This window comes from Bos indicus, chromosome 21, assembly GCF_029378745.1.
Source record: "Bos indicus isolate NIAB-ARS_2022 breed Sahiwal x Tharparkar chromosome 21, NIAB-ARS_B.indTharparkar_mat_pri_1.0, whole genome shotgun sequence".
Classification (NCBI taxonomy): domain Eukaryota; kingdom Metazoa; phylum Chordata; class Mammalia; order Artiodactyla; family Bovidae; genus Bos; species Bos indicus.
The window spans coordinates 30,973,558-30,993,371 of NC_091780.1; the positions used below are offsets into that span (position 1 = coordinate 30,973,558).

At 43.0% G+C, this 19,814-nt stretch overlaps 1 protein-coding gene across 2 annotated transcripts; it reads right to left on the reverse strand.

The window, feature by feature from the left end:
* Positions 1-69: 69 nt before the first annotated feature.
* Positions 70-19,210, reverse strand: SKIC8 (SKI8 subunit of superkiller complex). Of its 2 annotated transcripts, none has more exons than XM_019983510.2 (11): positions 19,120-19,210; positions 16,087-16,137; positions 15,363-15,390; positions 13,444-13,549; positions 12,905-13,077; positions 6,233-6,381; positions 5,923-6,016; positions 4,720-4,813; positions 2,845-2,937; positions 2,027-2,105; positions 70-273 (listed from the first exon to the last, which is right to left on the reverse strand). In XM_019983510.2, exons 2-11 carry the CDS (start codon positions 16,096-16,098, stop codon positions 184-186), a joined length of 918 nt encoding a protein of 305 aa, XP_019839069.1. In that variant the 5' UTR covers positions 16,099-16,137; positions 19,120-19,210; the 3' UTR covers positions 70-183. The 2 variants fall into 2 exon arrangements, with proteins under 2 accessions (XP_019839069.1, XP_019839070.1); XM_019983511.2 differs by having other exon boundaries at positions 19,050-19,183.
* Positions 19,211-19,814: the final 604 nt, after the last annotated feature.

Genomic DNA, 19,814 nt, shown 5'->3' on the forward strand with positions numbered 1-19,814 from the left:
AACACTTTATGTTAAACTATGAATGGCATTTCCAATAAAACATGAAAAGATTTATATGTATCTACAAAATTTGTTTTTGATAAACTTTTTAATAAATGCTATATTAACAAGCTAGAAAGGTAAGGAATGTCATAATCAATCTATACGTTCTCTCTGTAGCATTAGCCTGGAAAATGTTGATGTTTAAATGGGACAATCATAGATGTGAATTTCCTGGTCATCTCCAACAGACACAATTTTTGAGCCATTTCCATTGTATTTTACTCCCCAGACCTGTAAATAAAAAGAGAAAAAGTTCTACTAACACCTTTATTCTTTAGGAACAAATACCCTTACCCTACTCTCATTATACTGAATCCAGAAAAACAATAGGATGAGGGTGTTTTCATGCTTTCTCAACAGTAAGAATGGGGCTTTTCCTTTAATCAGGCAGCTTCTATTACTACTGTTTAATTATCATCACACTCACTTCCCAACTCCAGATAATTCATTTCTAAACATAAATCAAGGTATTCACAAACCTTTCAAAGATTCACAATCGAGGAAGTGACCTAATGTTGTGAAGATGGAACCCACGAGGGACCAGCACGGGTTCCCAGGTCTCCAGGAAGGAAAAGGCCCCACAGCTACCCTGAGGTCACTGCCTACAGGGATAATTACAAACTGTGCTCCTCGTCCACCTCCTTGTGCCCACAACCTACCTCAGTAATTCTCACTCTCTTATTAGAGGCCTATGAAACCTGCCTGTCCCCAGGAGCTAGACAACCTGGTGTTGCGAGTCATTGATTTCATTTGCTACATGTTGAATTAACACATTCACACCTCCTTCCCAGGCAGAACTGATGTGGTAGGAGTTTCATCAGGTCAAGCCTGTCACTCTATCCCTGAGGTGGGTGTTCTAGCCCTCACTTCAGCGCTGTGAGCGGGCCAGGTGATGGCTTTATATCCACTCCAAATGTCTTCCTCTGAGGACCGCACCACACACTGACACTCACAGAAAGCAACATAGCCAGCCAGGACTTCCTTCCCGAGTACAATGTTTAAATCCAGGAGGGAAATGTCAAGATTAAATCCTCTCAACTTCATTGGCAACAATGTTAAGATTAAGTGTAAAAAAGCATGAACATTTGTTAACTTTAAAATGCATTCCAAAGAGATTCTATGAGACCATCCTAAGAACATACAAAATACATACTTAATAAAAGATGACTTTATACTGCCATGGGTATTTTATTTTTTATACTGCTTCCCCAAGACCTTTGCTATTCAAAAGTGGTTGGAACTAGCAGTGCTAGTCTCACCTGAAACTTGGGACAGAAACTTAGGCGCAGGCCAGACCTACTGAATCTGTATTGTTACCAGATCCCCAGGGTACATTAAAGACTCAGAAGCCCTGCCCTAGAATGCCTTAACATTTCACATTCATCTCACCGGAAGACTCCTGTGAGAAGAGAGCCTCTTTTTCCTAATTTAAAGGCTGAAATAAAATTTACCAATATCTTTAAAGTCAAACAACCTGTTAAGAATTTCTGGCTTCAAATATATTCAAAGGAAAAAAAAAAAAAAAACCACATCACTTCTTTGGGCAGCTCCAGAAGAGAAAGTGACGGCTGTGGGATGGAATGGAAACTCCTGAGGAAGCAGGTCCTTCCCGAGACAGCCATGGCCCAGCTGTACCCAGAAAAAGGCCCAGGCATGCCCTAGGCATTGCTGCAACATGTTTCGAAGAAGTCATTCAAAGGCTGTGCAGCTAGCGCAAGTTTTCCGGTCTACCCATATCATGGGTACGTATCATGCCTTGTGGGTTTCCAGGCTGACAACACATCCCCAGCCTCTGCACCCCAGAGTGTCCACTGGAACACGGGCTGGATGGACATCCAAGCAATCAGAGCAGCTCAGCTCTGAGGGTCATCCAATCTTGACAACCTCAGCAAGGAGGCTAGGAAAATGAGTGAGTTCTGGCATAGCAGTCAGACAATGCTAGCAATCCAAAGACAAAGGAATTTAAATGTTAATTATGCCATACCTGATCCTGGTGATCAAAGAAGGTGTGAACACAAGTCCTTGTTCCAACATCCCAAACTTTAACACTTTTGTCAGATGAACTATTTTAAAAAAGGAAACATCAGTATCAGAAAACTTTTCAGACCGGTGTGAAGTTGGAAAGAATCTGACCAAAAATTCCACACTCCTTGACTCAACCTACCTAGAGGCCCCCTTGGTGCGTGTGTGTGTACAAGCGGCTGACCTGGTCCCCAAAAGGTGGTCAAGAATGTTGACACAACTGGCTGGCATTCCCCACTCACAGAGCAGCTATTTCCCCAAACTTCTGATCTGCTTGGCCCTCATATTAAATATCCTTGTCAGGAGTCTCAGATGAGAGGCTCCCTCTGGATGGGAGGGAGACTGGTTAAAGCTTCAAAATAAAGGCTCTCAGAGTCTTCTACAAGCCTCTGTGCAGTGCTATTAAGCCATGCACCTCCTGTTTTTCAACTGTCTTGGCCATCCTGGGCCTAAACAACATTGGGGTCTCGAAGCATAACATTTTACAGATGTTCATATCTATAGTTACTATTGGAACACAGGTATCCTTATAAGGGATACCTACCTACTGTAGGTAGAGGCCTAGATTTATAAGGAAGAAATAAGAACTGAGTTGCTCAAAAGCATCCATCTTTGTTCCAGCTAAGAACAATTAACTTGACAATTTAAAAAACACTGCAGGAAACAAAGGCTACCTGAATGAGAAAAGAGTCACACCATCTTCAAATTTTAAGGCAATTCATACAAGAGGACCATCTTCATCTTCCTAACATTTTAGGAACTGATAAGAGTCATAAGTACCTGGAAACAAAGTGTGTGTCATCAGGACAAAATGCAACATTCAGCACCCAGGATGCGTGGCCACTCAATGTGCCAGCCAAGTTGGCATGTTGTCTGAAATGGGAAAGTTTCAAATAAAATGGAGACATTAACTTTTGGAATATAATCACTGAAACGGAAGGTGTACTGTGTCCATTTAATTGGACCAAATCTGCTATCCTTGAAATGACAGTATTAACATAGACATTCTCTTTTCACTAAAGTAGCATCACATACTGAAGAAACAAAATCTTCAATAGCATTAACCCCAAATATGTCAGAGCCTACAAGAGCCAAAAATAGGATCCTAAACAAGCAGAGTTTAGCAGTTCAAAATAAAGAAGGCTCAGCAAGCCAATTCCTAAGGTGAGGAAACAGAACCAGCAGGCAAAGAGCCATCTCAGAGTAGCTGCAGGTTCTGAGCCCTGCCCACCTAGCGTCCTTTCCATGTGGAGCCAGTGCCTGTGTCTACGGAAGGTATCAAAAGGTATTCTTTTACAACAGGTGTGACTTGGACAGACCATTTTTAACTTAACCAAGAATAAGACAGGTCTAATGACTATAGTCATTTTCACTTTTTAAAAAAGTGAAATCAAATCACCTATGGCAGGAAAACAATCCTAAGACCTGACTAAGGTCAGCAGTTTCACCCCTGAAGCCAGTGGAGTAGAGCAGACCCAAGTTAAGAGGAGAGGTGGCCTCAGTAGAAAGCTGGGGGACCATGAGAAGGTAAAAGTCCCAGGTGTTCATCCAGTATCAGCACCTTGGCCAAACCACCACCTCAGCTTGGGTTCCTCGTCAGCAATATGACTGGGACCTTAACCTGTGCTACCTCACCGGTAGTTGGGAAGATGATGAAACTGTAACAGTGAAAGCCTTATTAAAGAGAGCTGAACACTTAAGAAACTGCTAGTATTTATACTGGCCCTGCTGTTGACAAGCAAGCACAACTTGAGAGAGGCATTTTCTCTTGGACCCTAACAGCTCATTCAGCTGTAACTCCAGAAACTGCAGTTCTAATTCCATGTCTATTTGACAACTTTCTGTTGTCCAAAATCTCCCAAGTTTAAACTCCTGCAAAACTCTCGTAGGCCCACAAAGTAACATGCACGTGGATGGTCATGGTGTGGCACCCATCGCTGGGGCACAGAGAAGGGTAAGGGATGCACCCAGTGGATCAGAATGCCACATTCGGAAGCCAGAAGCCAGGCACACTGCAGTACTGAGTCAAAGAATCAGGGACACACATCAAACACCTTATAGGGGAGACCTCAGTGGGGAACAGGGTGGGGACTGAGAAATAAAGGAGAAAAGAAAAAGAGAAAGGGCCCGTGCATAGGCTTACAATGAAAGTGAGCTGTCAACTGAAGATTAACTAACTCACCTTTATACCTGCAGTCAAAAACCACCAACAAAAAAGCTCCCTTATCTAGACCTGCTATAAGCTGGCTTATAAACAGACAACTCCCTAACTAGGGCAGAAGAATGCCTTCTAGAACGTCACACCCTCAGAAAACAAATGTTCTAATTTTTTCATCATTACTTCAAGCTAGCTACAGCCCATGGCTCCATCTGTTCATCTGTACACTACTCACCTGTCTAAAAAAATTTAAAACCAGCGTGCCCCACAAGAGACAGGATGCTGGAAAAGAAGTAGCAAGTAGCTGATTCTAGTTGGTAACCCACGCACGTCTTCCTCTGTAACATCCTAAGCTCAAAGCAGGGACAGGACCTGAACACGTGTCTTTCCTAGACATAAAGAGGGAGCAGCTCAGTTGCTAGGGCTCCTCCTAGTGATAAGAGACAAACAGGCATTGACATTAAGAGAGAAGTGTTGAAACCCAACAGGTAACTTACACATCATAGATCTTGATGTAGCCATCATCTGAAGCAGTGACAAGGAGCTGTGAATCCGGGGAAAAAGTCAAGGAGCGAATGGGCATAGCATGGCCTGAAATTCACAAAGACCCTTGTTAAGCTGGAGAATCACTGTCTCCTATCTCCTCATACAGGTTTCCACGAACTATGTCATCTTTAATGGCTATTAAGTCACTGAGTTGCACTGCTCAGTGCTTCAGTCAGACGCGAGCTACAGACTGGACCCTTCTTCCTAATGCTCTAGAAACATGCACAAAACGCAGGCTCCTCCTCCTGGGAGTCATTACTCCTCAGATCCCTTCCCTGACCAACTGGACCTCAGGATACATTGCTTAGACAAAACTCCTCTGCCCCTACAGATATGGCCAAACATGGAAATATGCATTGTTTCTGATTTGCATGTTGAACAAACAGGATGCTAGTTCCCTACCAAATCCTTCTTGTAGGGTAAAGGATGCACAGAAGAGGCCTCCCTCCAGCCCTTCCCCTGTCCTAGTATCCCATCCCCCTGCCCAGAGGTCACCAGTGCAGAGTGGGCACAGAACTTTCATTTACCTTCAAACTATCGACAAAAAGGGGCTATTTTCCTATCACAAAGTTCTTTAGAGTCAAACATAACAGAAATATGACACTCATGTAGCTAGGATATATTAACACATAAATAAAAAGTAAGCCTGTTCACCAAAATAAGCATTTAAAACACTGGTACAAAAACTAATATGTCTAGGTTATAACTACAGTGACAAATGGAGAAGGCAATGGCACCCCACTCCAGTACTCTTGCCTGGAAAATCCCATGGACAGAGGAGCCTGGTGGGCTGTGGTCCATGGGGTCGCTAGGAGTCGGACACGACTGAGCGACTTCACTTTCACTTTTCACTTTCATGCACTGGAGAAGGAAATGGCAACCCACTCCAGTGTTCTTGCCTGGAGAATCCCAGGGACGGGGGAGCCTGGTGGGCTGCCATCTACGGGGTCCCACAGAGTCGGACGTGACTGAAGCGACTTAGCAGCAGCAGCAGCACAGTGACAAAAGTGAACCTTAGAGGCATTTCAGATTTCCAACTGACAGTGACGTTTTGCAAATCTAAGGCTCATTTGCCATTTAGTAGCATTTTAATGAAAGAGTAAGTCTTCCTTTGTGATCTGATAACCCAGTTTGCACAAAATGATGAACCACACCTTCCAGCGTATGCAGAAGTTTCCCAGTTGCAATATCAAAAATATTGATGATTCCGTCTATGGCTCCACTGGCCAGGTATTTCCCATCAGGACTCTGTAGAGAACATACGAAAATCATTTGAAACTCCATGTTGTTAAGCCATCCCCCATCAAACACAAGTAATCTGCTGGTTCCAGGTCTAACTGGCTGACTGGCAAACAAAGCCAGCAGCTTCCTAGTGAGACCAATGCAGAATGTTTATCAAGGAATACAACAGGCTAGAAGAGGAAACTGAAAGAATCAGATAGAAACAAAGCAATATTTCCTTACATATGCAATACTAAGAATGAATTTTCCTCTTGTGTCCAAAGAATACTCCTTTTTCCCACTTTCCACACCAAAAATGTTCACTTTTCCCACGTGAGTTCCTGTGGCCAGATACTGAGAATCAGGAGAAAAGGCCAAAGTCCAGGCATCCACTGAACAGAAAAAAAGGAAAAACTATAGTGAGAAAAGATCTGACCTTAATTTTAAAAACTTTAAAGCTTTACCAAAAGATACATGTTTTAAAATTGGAGGAATAGTGTCCTGATTCATAACAGGACATTGTAAAGATATCAACTGTATTAATATGGGCATAGCATGGCCTGAAATTCAGAGACCCTTGTTAAGCTGGAGAATCACTGTCTCCTATCTCCTCACACAGGTTTCCATGAACTATGTCATCTTTAACGGCTGTTAAGTCACTGAGTTGCACTGCTCAGGTGCTTCAGTCAGAAGCCCAACATTAATATGCCCAACATTAATATGTTGTAAAGATATTAATTCTATACCAATTTAATGTAAGGGTTTCTTAACTTTTCACTAAAAATGTAGACAGACAGAACAATACAAAATGTTAGCAAGGGTGTCAGTTCAGTTCAGTCACTCAGTCGTGTCTGACTCTTTGCGACTCCATGTACCGCAGCACGCCAGGCCTCCCTGTCCATCACCAACTCCCGGAGTCCACCCAAACCCATGTCCATCGAGTCGATGATGCCATCCAACCATCTCATCCTCTGTCGTCCCCTTCTCCTGCCCTCAATCTTTCCCAGCATCAGGGTCTTTTCCAACAAGTCAGCTCTTCGCATCAGGCGGCCAAAGTATTAGAGTTTCAGCCTCAACATCAGTCCCTCCAATGAACACTCAGAACTGATTTCCTTTAGGATGGACTGGTTGGATTTCCTTGCAGTCCAAGGGACTCTCAAGAGTCTTCTCCAACACCACAGTTCAAAAGCATCAATTCTTCGGCGCTCAGCTTTCTTTATAGTCCAACTCTCACATCCATACATGACCACTGGAAAAATCACAGCCTTGACTAGATGGACCTTTGTTGGCAAAGTGACGTCTCTGCTTTTGAGTATGCTGTCTAGGTTGGTCATAACTTTTCTCCCAAGGAGTAAGCGTCTTTTAATTTCATTGCTGCAATCGCCACCTGCAGTGATTGTGGAGCCCAGAAAAATAAAGTCAGCCACTGTTTCCCCATCTATCTGCCATGAAGTGATGGGACCGGATGCCACGATCTTAGTTTTCTGATGTTAAGCTTTAAGCCAACTTTTTCACTCTCCTCTTTCACTTTCATCAAGAGGCTCTTTAGTTCTTCTTCACTTTCTGCCATAAGGGTGGTGTCATCTGCATATCTGAGGTTATTGATATTTCTCCTGGAAATCTTGATTTCAGCTCAAGCTACCCCGCATCCAAGGTAAGGAGCAGCGGTTGAGCTTTCTAGAGCAGCCGTGAAGAGAGACCCCGCGTCCAAGGTAAGAGAAACCCAGCTAAGACGGTAGGCACTGAGAGAGAGGATCAGGGGGCAGACAGACTGAAACTACAGTCACGGACAACTAGCCAATCTGATCACATGGACCACAGTCTTGTCTAACTCAGTGAAACTAAACCATGTCGTATGGGGCCACCCAAGATGGATGGGTCATGGTGGAGCGGTCTGACAGAATGTGGTCCACTGGAGAAGGGAATGGCAAACCACTTCAGTATTCTTGCCTTGAGAACCCCATGAACAGTATAAAAAGACAGAAAGATAGGACACTGAAAGATGAACTCCCCAGGTCAGTAGGTGCCCAATATGCTACTGGAGATCAGTGGAGAAATAACTCCAGAAAGAATGAAGGGATGGAGCCAAACAAAACAACACCCAGTTGTGAATGGGACTGGTGATAGAAGCAAGATTCAATGTTGTAAAGAGCAATATTGCATAGGAACCTGGAATTTTAGGTTCATGAATCAAGGCAAATTGGAAGTGGTCAAACAGGAGATAACAAGAGTGAACATCGACATTCTAGGAATCAGTGAACTAAGATGGGCTGGAATGGGTGAATTGAACTCAGATGACCATTATATCTACTACTCTGGGCAGGAATCCCTTAGGAGAAATGGAGTAGCCATCATGGTCAACAAAAGAGTCTGAAATGCAGTACTTGGATGCAATCTCAAAAATGACAGAATGATCTCTGTTCGTTTCCAAGGCAAACCATTCACTATCACAGTAATTCAAGTCTATGCCCTGACCAGTAACGCCGAAGAAGCTGAAGTTGAACAGTTCTATGAAGACCTACAAGACCTCCTAGAACTAACACCCCAAAAAGATGTCCTTTTCATTATAGGGGACTGGGATGCAAAAGTAGGAAGTCAAGAAACACCTGGAGTAACAGGCAAATTTGGCCTTGGAGTACAGAATGAAGCAGGGCAAAGGCTAATAGAGTTCTTCCAAGAGAACGCACTGGTCATAGCAAACACCCTCTTGCAACAACACAAGAGAAGACTCTACACATGGACATCACCAGATGGTCAACACTGAAATCAGACTGATTATATTCTTTGCAGCCAAAGATGGATAAGCTCTATAGGGTCAGCAAAAACAAGACTGGAAGCTGACTGTTGCTTGCATCATGAACTCCTTATTGCCAAATTCAGACTGAAATTGAAGAAAGTGGAGAAAACCACTAGACCATTCAGGTTATGACCTAAATCAAATCCCTTATGACTATACAGTGGAAGTGAGAAATAGATTTAAGGGACTAGATCTGATAGACAGAGTGCCTGATGAACTATGGATGGAGGTTCATGACATTGTACAGGAGACAGGAATCAAGACCACCCCCAAGAAAAAGAAATGCAAAAAAAAAAAAAAAAGCAAGGGTGTAATGAAACCAAAATCCTCATACACTGGTGGGAATATAATAAAATGGTATAGCTACTTTGAAGAAGTGAAAACACACACCATAATACCTAGCAATTCCACTTCTAGAGAAATGGAAACACATCTTCATGAACAGAACTGAACCTGGATGCTCACAGCAGCATTATTAAGAATACTCAAAAACTGGAGAGAATCCAAATATCCATCAATTGATGAATGAATGAACAAAATGTGGAATAGCCCTATAACCGAATCCTTACTACTAAGCAATAAAAAGGAACAGGCTACTGATACATACTACAAGATAGATAAACCTCAAAAACATTATGCTAAAGATATGTAAGACAATACAATTTCACTTAATGTGAAATCTTTCAAAACGGCAAAACTATAGAGACAGAAAGCTGATCAGTGGTTGGCTGAGGCTGAGGGTGGGAGCACAGGTTAACTATAAATGGGCATGAGGGAACATCTGGGGGACAAGGAAGTGTTCTAAAACTGAATTGGAGTGATGGCTACACAACTGTGGAAATTTACTAAAACTTGTTAAAACTGTATAATGGGTTGATTTCAGAGTGTAATTATAGAGGTGAATGTCTACCTCAATAAGCTGCAAATAAATGAAGAGGTACCAGAAATATTCTTATATAAAACTATAATATGACAAAGTATTTATCACGAATTAGCCAGAGAATAAGGCCTGGGAAGAGGCACTGTTGTTGTTTTTTTAATCAACTGGTTTTAAGTTACATCACACAACCTGATTTGAAAGGTTCTACTCAGATGCTATTTCTGTATTACAGTGCTTCTGTGTAAAGGTCTCCAGACTCCTGGGCAGCCTGGGTAAGCACATGTGCTTTATACTTCCATCTGGACCACTGAAGATATTTCAGCATTTCTCTTTTCAGTTATGTGGGAAACTCTTCATGGGCAATCTCAAAGAGCTTTAGGAGCCTCTGGGGTCAGAGCCTAGAGAGCAAGGAACAATCCAGTTGTCCAGCGCTGGTCGAGGTCCCTTTGCCCGTGGCCAGTCTTATACGGGAACGTTCCCTAAGTCCTGCCCTTCCTGTACCTGCCCAGTGCTTGTAAGATCAAAGGGAGAGGAAAGGCTCCTTCCCCAGTCACTCTCCTTACTCCTAGGGCAGGGCTCAAAGAGGTCAAGCCCTTCTCAGCCCACAGAAGAGAGGTCTCTCTGAACTTGACTCATGGCAGATAGGGGCTCCCAGGACAGATGGGTCAGTACCATATACCAGAGTGAGTTTTAAAATAAAAATCTCTTGCAAATCTTAACACACATACTCAAAGTAGTAATTAATTTACCTCTATCACTTAAGAAATACTTGCTTCAAAAAGGAAATTAACTTCAAAAGTACTCAACCAACCAAGAAGATCTAAAAAAGCTTTTATTATAACCAATCTCTCACAAGGCTGCTTTTTAGTATCTATCTAATGACTATACCATTTATTCCAACAGGATTATATTCTCTTATTCCTATTATAATTAGTTTACAGGAATAATGGTTATTAGAAAATTGGATTATGATTCCTTGAAGTTTAGTAAAATCACTTTGAATTACTTTTACATTTCCCTTATTAGCTGTTTGATAATACAAAACTTTTAGTGGTGAATGTCCTTTTCCTCGAAATTGAAGGAATTTTTATTCCTCAATTTAACCTTGCACTCTAAAATTTACTTTAACATTTGCATAATATTTATTTTAATCACTAAGTTCCACCTCATCAGTGAAGAGAGTAACTCTTCTTTACACTGGGACATCCTGAACCACCTGATGTTGAGAGGCCCCTATGCTTGCACTTTCTTCTTCGACATCTTCAACATCAGTTTGCTGCAGCCACAGCCTGGGTGAGGCGTCAGATGAAAGATCTTCCCCGTCATCTTCCCTTTCTTCTACTTCTTCCCTTTCTTCTTCAGGATCTGAGATCTTTCTCTTTCCTCCTACTTTGTTCCTCTTCTCACATTCTCCAGGCATATTTTCAAGGCTGGTATAATGTAAATGTCCATTTGCCTAAATTCATTAGACCTAGACTTACTAGTTTTACCTTTAGGTGAATTCAACTGAGCTGCTCCTTAGTTGTCAGTAGCAATGCTTGATTTTATTATTTACTCAAATAACTGTTGTTTAATGGTCTGGTATAGTTTTATGAAGATTCCTATCCAAAAAAGAAAATAAATCCAATCTTATATTCATCTCAGTATCTTTTTTCTTTCCTAACAGTAATCTTTCAATGATCACTTGCCACAACTGGAACCAACATGTAGCTTAAGATATTATTTGTCAGGAAAGGCAAGCTGGGTACAGACTTCATCCTTTTCCTTAGAACCAATCCAGCACTCATTTCTTCAACTGTGGTGTGCCCGGGGCTACAAAGCCACACAGTGTCCTTAGCGTCATGGGAGGGCTTAGGTGCCCAAGATGAAGAGGCAGCAATAGATCCACCTCTTCCTCCTCGTCTCAGCTTAACAGACTTTGGCACTAGTTTGGGGACCCAGGTCCTTCGTAAAAGATAACAATAGGGCAAGGACACATGCAAAAACAATTATATGGGGAGTCAGAATGCTTGGGTGAATTTTTTCAAATACATATCCTGGCCCACACACCCCAAAACTGATTCAGTGGATCCAAAATAGGAACTGGACATATGTATTCAATGGACATGAGTCTGAGCAAACTCCGGGAGATAGTGAAGGACACGGAAGCCCGGCATGCTAGTCCATGAGGTCACAAAGAGTCAGACATGACCGAGCAACTGAACAACAACAACATATGTCTTCCTTAAAAAGCTCCAACAGTTAAGACTCAGAGATGTCAAATACTGGCACTGAGGGGAAATGAACTCAGTTTTCAGACAACACAGAGTCCTTAAAACCCTGGGAACATCATTCTTTCCAAAATAAGTACAACCTATAGAATGCTACTGAACATAACTGGTGGGAAGCAAATATGCTGGGGCTCCAATCCAGGGAATTATGTTAAGTAAAGCACTGAGCAGTTCTGTAATCACTCCATGGAGGGGTGTGCCAGAGAGGTACCAGGCTCTCTGTACTCCTTCCAGTCATCACCCATTCTGGCAGAACAGGCTCTGCTCATGAAAGCTATATGCTCATATACAAGTAAATACAGGGCCACAAGGAATCTGAAATGTCATGTTGCTTGTCCCATTGAAATTATTAATTCCCATTACTTCAGATGTTTATTAAGGCTAATGGATAAGACTATGCTGTCCTACAGAACTTTAAAAAAATCTATTTGTTTCTTTAGAAGTTTCATGTATCAAGCATAAACTAGAAATAGGCACTTTAATCATAATTAGTTGAGATTACCATGACACAGATCTAGGAGGACACAGTGCTTTACATTCTAGACCTCTATAAGGTGACGAGTAGATCAATTCAGAATATGGCAAACAGAGAACCTGTGGACCATTCAAACACAGGTCCACAATCCCAAGTCAGCAATTTGAAACTCAAGGGTGATAAAAACTATGAGTTTTTAGAAATAATTTTAGTACCCAAATTCACTTGGCAATAAAACTAGAACTGATACAAGGCTATTTATAGCTTATCTTTATCTCCTAGTATAAATACTCATGTTTAGTTGCTGAGATACTAGTATTTGATTAGAGTGCTGTCCAAGTCCCACTGAAGGTATTACAGAACATGCAGTTCATACACCCATATTACCAATCTCAAATCCAAAAACTTCTAAACACTAAAATACATCTCTCCCTAAAGATATCAAAAAGGGATTGTAAACCTCTAGTATCCTCTCTAAGAGTAAAACTCTTACCAGGTCCTGCATCTATAGACTTTATCTGTTTGCCGTTTTCCAAGTCCCAGAGACGAATATGAGCATCAAGAGAACTGGATGCAGCAATGGGCAGGGTGTGGCTGATGTCCACAGACACCACACCCAGCTGATGGCCCTCCAGACTCCACTGTAGGTCCAGCTTCTCATCACGCCTTCAATGGGGGACAGAGAAATGGATTTCTTCACACACAACACATGGTACCTGGCATCTGAAATTCTGGGCTCCTGTAACTATGCATTATCAGAGGTCTGTGAAATGCAGAATCAAGAGAGGAAATGAAGAGCCACAGAACACCAAATGCGGCCAACTTTTAACCATAGCATTTTTTTCTTTCAACTGTAAGGCCTTAATGGTGAATAACAGGAAAACAAGTGAGAAAAGGAGTCAGCCTTTTTACCACCATATCGCCATTGCTTTCTTGCGTAGATAATAGTCAATACTTTTCTGATTTTAACTTGGGAGCCCAGAAGAAAAACCCCAACTTCCAAGGCTGTATTGTAGAGGAAAGAGCACTCACCATTTCCAGACCTTCACCAGGTCATCCAGGGATCCCGTGACCACTGTCTCAGAGTTTTCTTTCTTGTTTGACCCCCAGGCAACTGACCAGATGGCATCATCATGGGCTGGAACAGAAAGTCATTCATATAAAGTCTTCATGCAACTTCTAAACTGAATGTGCTAAGATAAAGCAGAAATACTGAGATTTTTACACCAATTCTGAGATTTTTGAGGTAATATCCACCTGTGTCTGCTTTACTGTTTTGCAGATGGCTTTCCCACACAGCTTTTATTAGAACAGTGGAGGCAGATAAGAATACCAGAGGTTCTGAAGAAGTCGCTTGCCCCAAATCACAGGTTTACCAGGTTGGGGAGCAGTACTGGAGTAGTCCAGGGTCCTTTCTACTTTAGTATGCTGTCTGACATGCATTAGATTGGAATGGCTCTCACTTGGCTCAAGTGAAACCCACCCCCCAAAAGAGATCAACTTGTTAAGAGTAATTTCCTAAGAGATCTTTGGAAACCAGTAGGCAGGTCAACTGTAAACAGGTCAGGTCCGAAAATGCACAGAGTCGGACACGACTGAGCGACTTCCCTTTCACTTTTCACTTTCATGCATTGGAGAAGGAAACGGCAACCCACTCAGGGACGGTGGGAGCCTGGCGGGCTGCCGTCTATGGGGTCACACAGAGTTGGACACGACTGAAGCGACTTAACAGCAGCAGCAGCAGCTACAGATAAAAATCAGAGGCTTAGAGAAGCCTGGTAGCTCACTCAAAGTCAAAAGCTACGAAGAGGCAGAGCTGGTATTCTAACCTAGAAACCTAAACTCCCTACTAACTAAAGTCCACTTTAAATTCTAAGTCTGTAAGCTATATATCTGGCGGGCCATACTGGTGGGTCTGCAGACCGGGTATACGAATACAAATGTAACAAGTGAACAAGAAGGCTTTCTTCACACCTGGCAGCAATTCTTCAGGGACACCTTTCCAAGACATGAATACAAGGACATTCAACTTAAACAGCTGTGAGTTACATATAGCATCTTGGCTTCCATTACAATCCCCACCTGACCCAAGTCTGCCAGCTTGCCATTGGATGGCATTAGGTGCATACAAGGTAGCTGACTGACGAGCTGACTAGCTGCTCCATACCTACGCTCGCTAACTTGAAAGAATGCTTTGGGTTTAAACTTCAGACTACCTAAATGTCACTACTTAAAGTGGAAGAGTTTTATTAGGCATTCCACAAATTTCTCCAGGCTTTACATAACTTATCTAGGCTGTGGTGAAGAAATGAGACACACGTGAATAGTCCCTGCACACCCTCCTTTCCAGGTATGAAGTCCGCTGTCACTGGCCAGCTACCTTTCCAGACTCTGACCTCCCTCCTTCTCCCATCCCCACCACTGCCACAGCCGCACAGCCCCTAGCCCACCCATATACTCAGTGGTCTTGACAAATTCACCTGTTCAATCCTCCTCTATTATTGAGGGTCAAAGGCCCTCTGTGAGACTCGCTACACTTGTTTTAAGTGGAGGAGCCTGAATAAAGGCTCCCAAGAGAACCTCTGTGTTCATGGCCAGGCTCAAGTTTACCTCCCCAGGTGAGCTGGTATTAACAGAGTCCTGAGACTCAGAGTTTCCTTCTTTCACTTTGATAGCCGGGAAGCTCAGTCACACCTTCCTCAAGTGGAAAAAATTTTCCTCAGCCCAGAGTTCTGCAGTCTATCATTTGCCTCTTGCTCTTTAAGTTAGTGGTTGGTTTTTTTTGTTGTTGGTTGTTTGTTCTGAAGCGTATTTGTTTTCAGCTGCCCCTGCCAATTCTTATGTAAAGTGAGTACGGCTGGAACTGCATGTCTGGTCAGTGTGACAAAAACCTTAAGCCAGGGGCAACAGCTTTTCACAGGTGAATTTGCTTGAACTGGCAAGCTGCTTACCTTGCTCTTGTTTGAAGAGAATACTGTACTAAAAAAGAACAGAAGACACATTAAACCAATGGTCAGATTTCAGATGTGTCCCATCCTTTCCCTAAAACACCCCCCAATTCACCACCTTGTGCCCCAGCAGATATAATCACCAGAGTTAGGTACCTCCCTTGCTGCAGCCTGACCTCCTGTGAGCTCATGCAAGGTTTGTAATGTTAGTTCTTAAAGAAACTATAGTCTCTTAAAGAAAACAATTACTTCTTAAAGAAGCTAGAGTCTCTTCTAACTACTTCCACCCACCAAAAAAGAGTCATAAATTATGTGCTTTTTCCTGCTCTGATCACCAGGAAGCTCAGAGTCCAGTTTGCAGCTTAATTTTTGTAGTTGTATAAAACCACACAGCCTGCATAATAACCTGTTAACTCTGTCCCTAATTTTATTACAAAGACATGTTTCTCCCTAATTTTCCTTTCTCGTTTTTGTGTACAAATTCTTTTAAGCTTCCTCAATCCCTTTGTAAACTGTGGTACAGACTGAAATAAAATTACCCTTCTCTCAGTGTTGTGCATTTTACTAATGTCACCTAACCCTCTGGTGATTAGGTGCCCAGGATACCCTCCTTTTCAGAAGCAGAGCAGGAATCAGATGCTAGTTTTCTGACTACAAACCCAGACAATGTATTGGGCTCGAACCCCCAAAGAGACCAATTGGTACTCTCCCTCTCCCTAGGCCTTACCTGGTTGGTCATCTCCTTAACCAAGGATGAAGGGCTAAAGGCCAGACAGCTCTGTGGAAACAACACCAGGGCTTCAGTAAGAGGTGGCCATCAGGATAGAGGGCTATAGAAGCTTCCCCTGGATCAAGACTGTAAGGCAACTCTTGGCCAGAGTTGACCTGACACTTTTCTACAGATTGATCCCAGGGTCCCTGTTCACAAGCCCTACCAGGTGGCACAGTGTTCTTTCTCAACTAATACCTACCACCTCTCATATTTTCTTCTCAAGTTGACTACAGAGAGGATCCAGTCTCCCTCCTTGCTGCTTTTCCAAGAGATAAAACCACAGGATCTTTTAATTTAAAATATTATTTTATTAAAAACTCAACAAGCAAATATGGGGGAGCAAAGTTCTTATGGTCCATGCAGGGATTGCAGCCAAAAACACATATAAGAGCCAGCAGGAGTGTAAATGAGGGTGTGAGCTAGAGGGAGACTACATGTCTCCCCAAAGCTATAATAAGGCTTCTTAACTTTTGTGTGTGTGCTATAGAATCCTCCGTGCCCACCCCCCCCCCCACACACACACCCCAGGTAGCTCTGTAAAGCCTATAAACCCCTTGTCAGGATGTTTTAAAATACATACAATACATAGGATTAGAAAGGAAACCAAGTATAGTCCATTCTCGTTATTCCAGGGAGTTAAGTTCCATAAAGTCACTGAATACTGAGTTAGTGAACACTGACCCACTGCTTCTCGGGCAGACACTATATTAGGTTCCTGCAAGACTCTGGTAAATTTGGGGAAACTGATCAGTAAGTAACTTTATTTTCTGCATGTTTCTGTTTAAAGACACCTTATTTCACATTGGCGATTCATTAATATTGAACTCATGGCTAACAGCGACGTAATTCATGCCCATTTGAAGTTTATCCACAGATGTGTTTTCTCCATAAGACACATCACAGTCTTCTTGGACTTAGGAACACTAAGAGAGCTTTACTACTGTGCTTGGAGGGCTATTTTAAACAGTGAAGTCACCAATAAAACCACAAAAATACAAAAATTGTAACACTAATAGACTGAAAAAAAAAGACACTTGTTTACAGCATGATAACTGAAACAAGAAAGCAGAGTGCTTCCTTGTTCGACTGCAGCTAAGAATGCGCGTCAGTTGACTCAAAATTTTCACCACCTCGCACACGTCCAAGATCACAAAGTGCTGCAAATGATGCTTTGGGGCTACAAATAAATTTTAGAATGTAGATGAATTTGGAAATACAGAGCATGAGAATAGTAAGGATCAACTGTATACAGAAATAAAATTTTACCAAATACAAAAATTAGTTTTTGTGATAGTATATGTAATTCTTTATTTACACATTATATAACAAGATTTAGCAGCAAATCTAACAACTACCATAATTTCAAAGTTATGATGAACTTATACAATATCCTAAGATACGAAAATATGTGTGATTTCTATTGGTGACAAAGTCACCCTGTTAATACTTGGTTTGCTGACTACATTTATAATTGAAGGAAATGCTAAATTTCAGTTAGAAGTTTGAGAACATAAGGATGCAATTTTTCTTCTCATCCAAGTTCATGGCCCCCTCAATTCTATCCATGGACAGAGGACACCATACATCTAAAGCTTCCATGTCCAGGTTACTTGCTTTAAATTTGCAAAGTCAAAAAGACTACTGTGAAGGTTTTCCAAGGATAACAGAAAAAACAAACAATTTCTAAATAACCTTTGCCTGTGAAGATCTCAGTCAAGGCGGTAGTGCTTAATTCATTTGTGACCCAAGAACAGTGTCTTGGCAAGGGTAGGAAAGACAGGCAGGAGGTCAAGCCAGTTTCGCTGGAGTAAACAGTATTCAAACTCTCTTGGGCACCAACCCTCTGCCCTTCCAAATCCTGCCTCACATCCCTGCAACAGAAACAATTCCCTGCAACAAGGAGAAACAAGAGTAGGAAGGTTTGCAAGATGTCAAATTCCAAGAAGCCAGGCTCCTCAAATAAAGGTATGCTTCTATCAATGAATGTATGTTTGATGATGTACCATGAGTCAGGGTACCATGATGTACCGTTTTACATATTACATGTAGGTTAGCTCATTGAACCCTCTCATCTCATTTAATAGATATTCTTATTATAATCTCTACTTTCCTCATAAGGAAAGTGAGACTTCAAGAGAGGTTAAGGGACCTCCCCCAAGGTTAGTTTGACAGGAGAAGGCGGATACAAGCTTATAGTATAGGTTACAGTATCTTGTGGCTCAGCTGGTAAAGAATCCGCCTGTAATTCGGGAGACCTGGGTTCGATCCCTGGGTTGGGAAGATCCCCTGGAGAAGGGAAAGGCTACCCACTCCAGTATTCTGGCCTGAAGAATTCCATGGACTGTATAGGCCATGGGGTCGCAGAGTCGGACACGACTGAGCGACTTTCACTTTCACACTACCTTTTACATCAGTTTCTTATCCTACAATAATTTCAGCGTTAAGAGGACGCCAAAAGCCTCTTTTGTCACCTTCCTTCTTTAGAGAACTCTCCTCTCATTTCCCAGGCAGAATTCATTGCTTCCTCAATGTTTCCAAAGAACACTACACATGCCCCTATTAAAGTACTCAGGGAGGTCAGTAACCCGCAATACTACATGGTACTTGAAGTAAAGATAACTCAGCCTGTGCCTGTACCTGTCCAGCTCGCTACCGAAAAAGACAGAGTGGCCTACCACTGGAAGACTTCGGTTAAGACAGTTCTGTCTATCGACACTGAGACCAGCCCTAACCTCGAGGCTTCACAAAACATCCACAGGATGCAAGATGAGGCCACCTCCCCTCTCCCCTCAGACCCCACACCCCGAGAGTCAGCCAGAGTAAATGGAGTCACGGAAGCCACCACCCTCAGGCCCTGCGGCGTGGGGCATTCCTGAGCAAACCCTCCTAGAGGTAGCCTCGGGCCCACTCTCGCTCACCCGCCCTCCAGGCTGGACCGTTATCGGCACCGACGAGTGCCACCCCCAACGGCTCTGCGGACCGACTCACCGCCTCACTGTCCGGCTGCACTGCCCCACGGCTCCTCTGACGCTAGCTTCCGCGCGACCGCGACGCGGGGTGATGAGCTCACGAAGAGGCGGGACATGGCGCCGGTCCCCAAGGCGCAGGCGCACGCCGCAGCGCCCTCTGCCTCAACGCGCGCGGGGCGGGGAGGAGGATGGGCGGGGAGAAGGGGAAGAGGCCACGCCCCGGTCACCTTGGTTTCCCCCGGGGCGGGGCCACGGAGAACCGGCTTGCCGATGGCTTCCAATTTCTTTATTTGTACTTTGAGATAGACTACACTTGATGACCGCAAGTATTGCTTCAAAATTTTTTCAGTGAAATAGAGCTTTTTTTTTTTTTCAAGTTTGAATCCTTTTGATAGGATTTATTTTTTTTTTTTTAACTTTACAATATTGTACTGGTTTTGCCAAATATCGAAATGAATCCGCCACAGGTATACATGTGTTCCCCATCCTGAACCCTCCTCCCTCCTGCCTCCCCATACCATCCCTCTGGGTCGTCCCAGTGCACCAGCCCCAAGCATCCAGTTCTGTGACTGTAAAGTCACAACCGGTTGTTGTTCAGTCGCTCAGTCGTGTCTGATTCTTTGCGACCCCATGGACTGCAGCACGCCAGGTTTCCCTGTCCTCCCACTATCTCCCAGAGTTTGCTCAGACTCATGTCCATTGAGTTTGTGATGC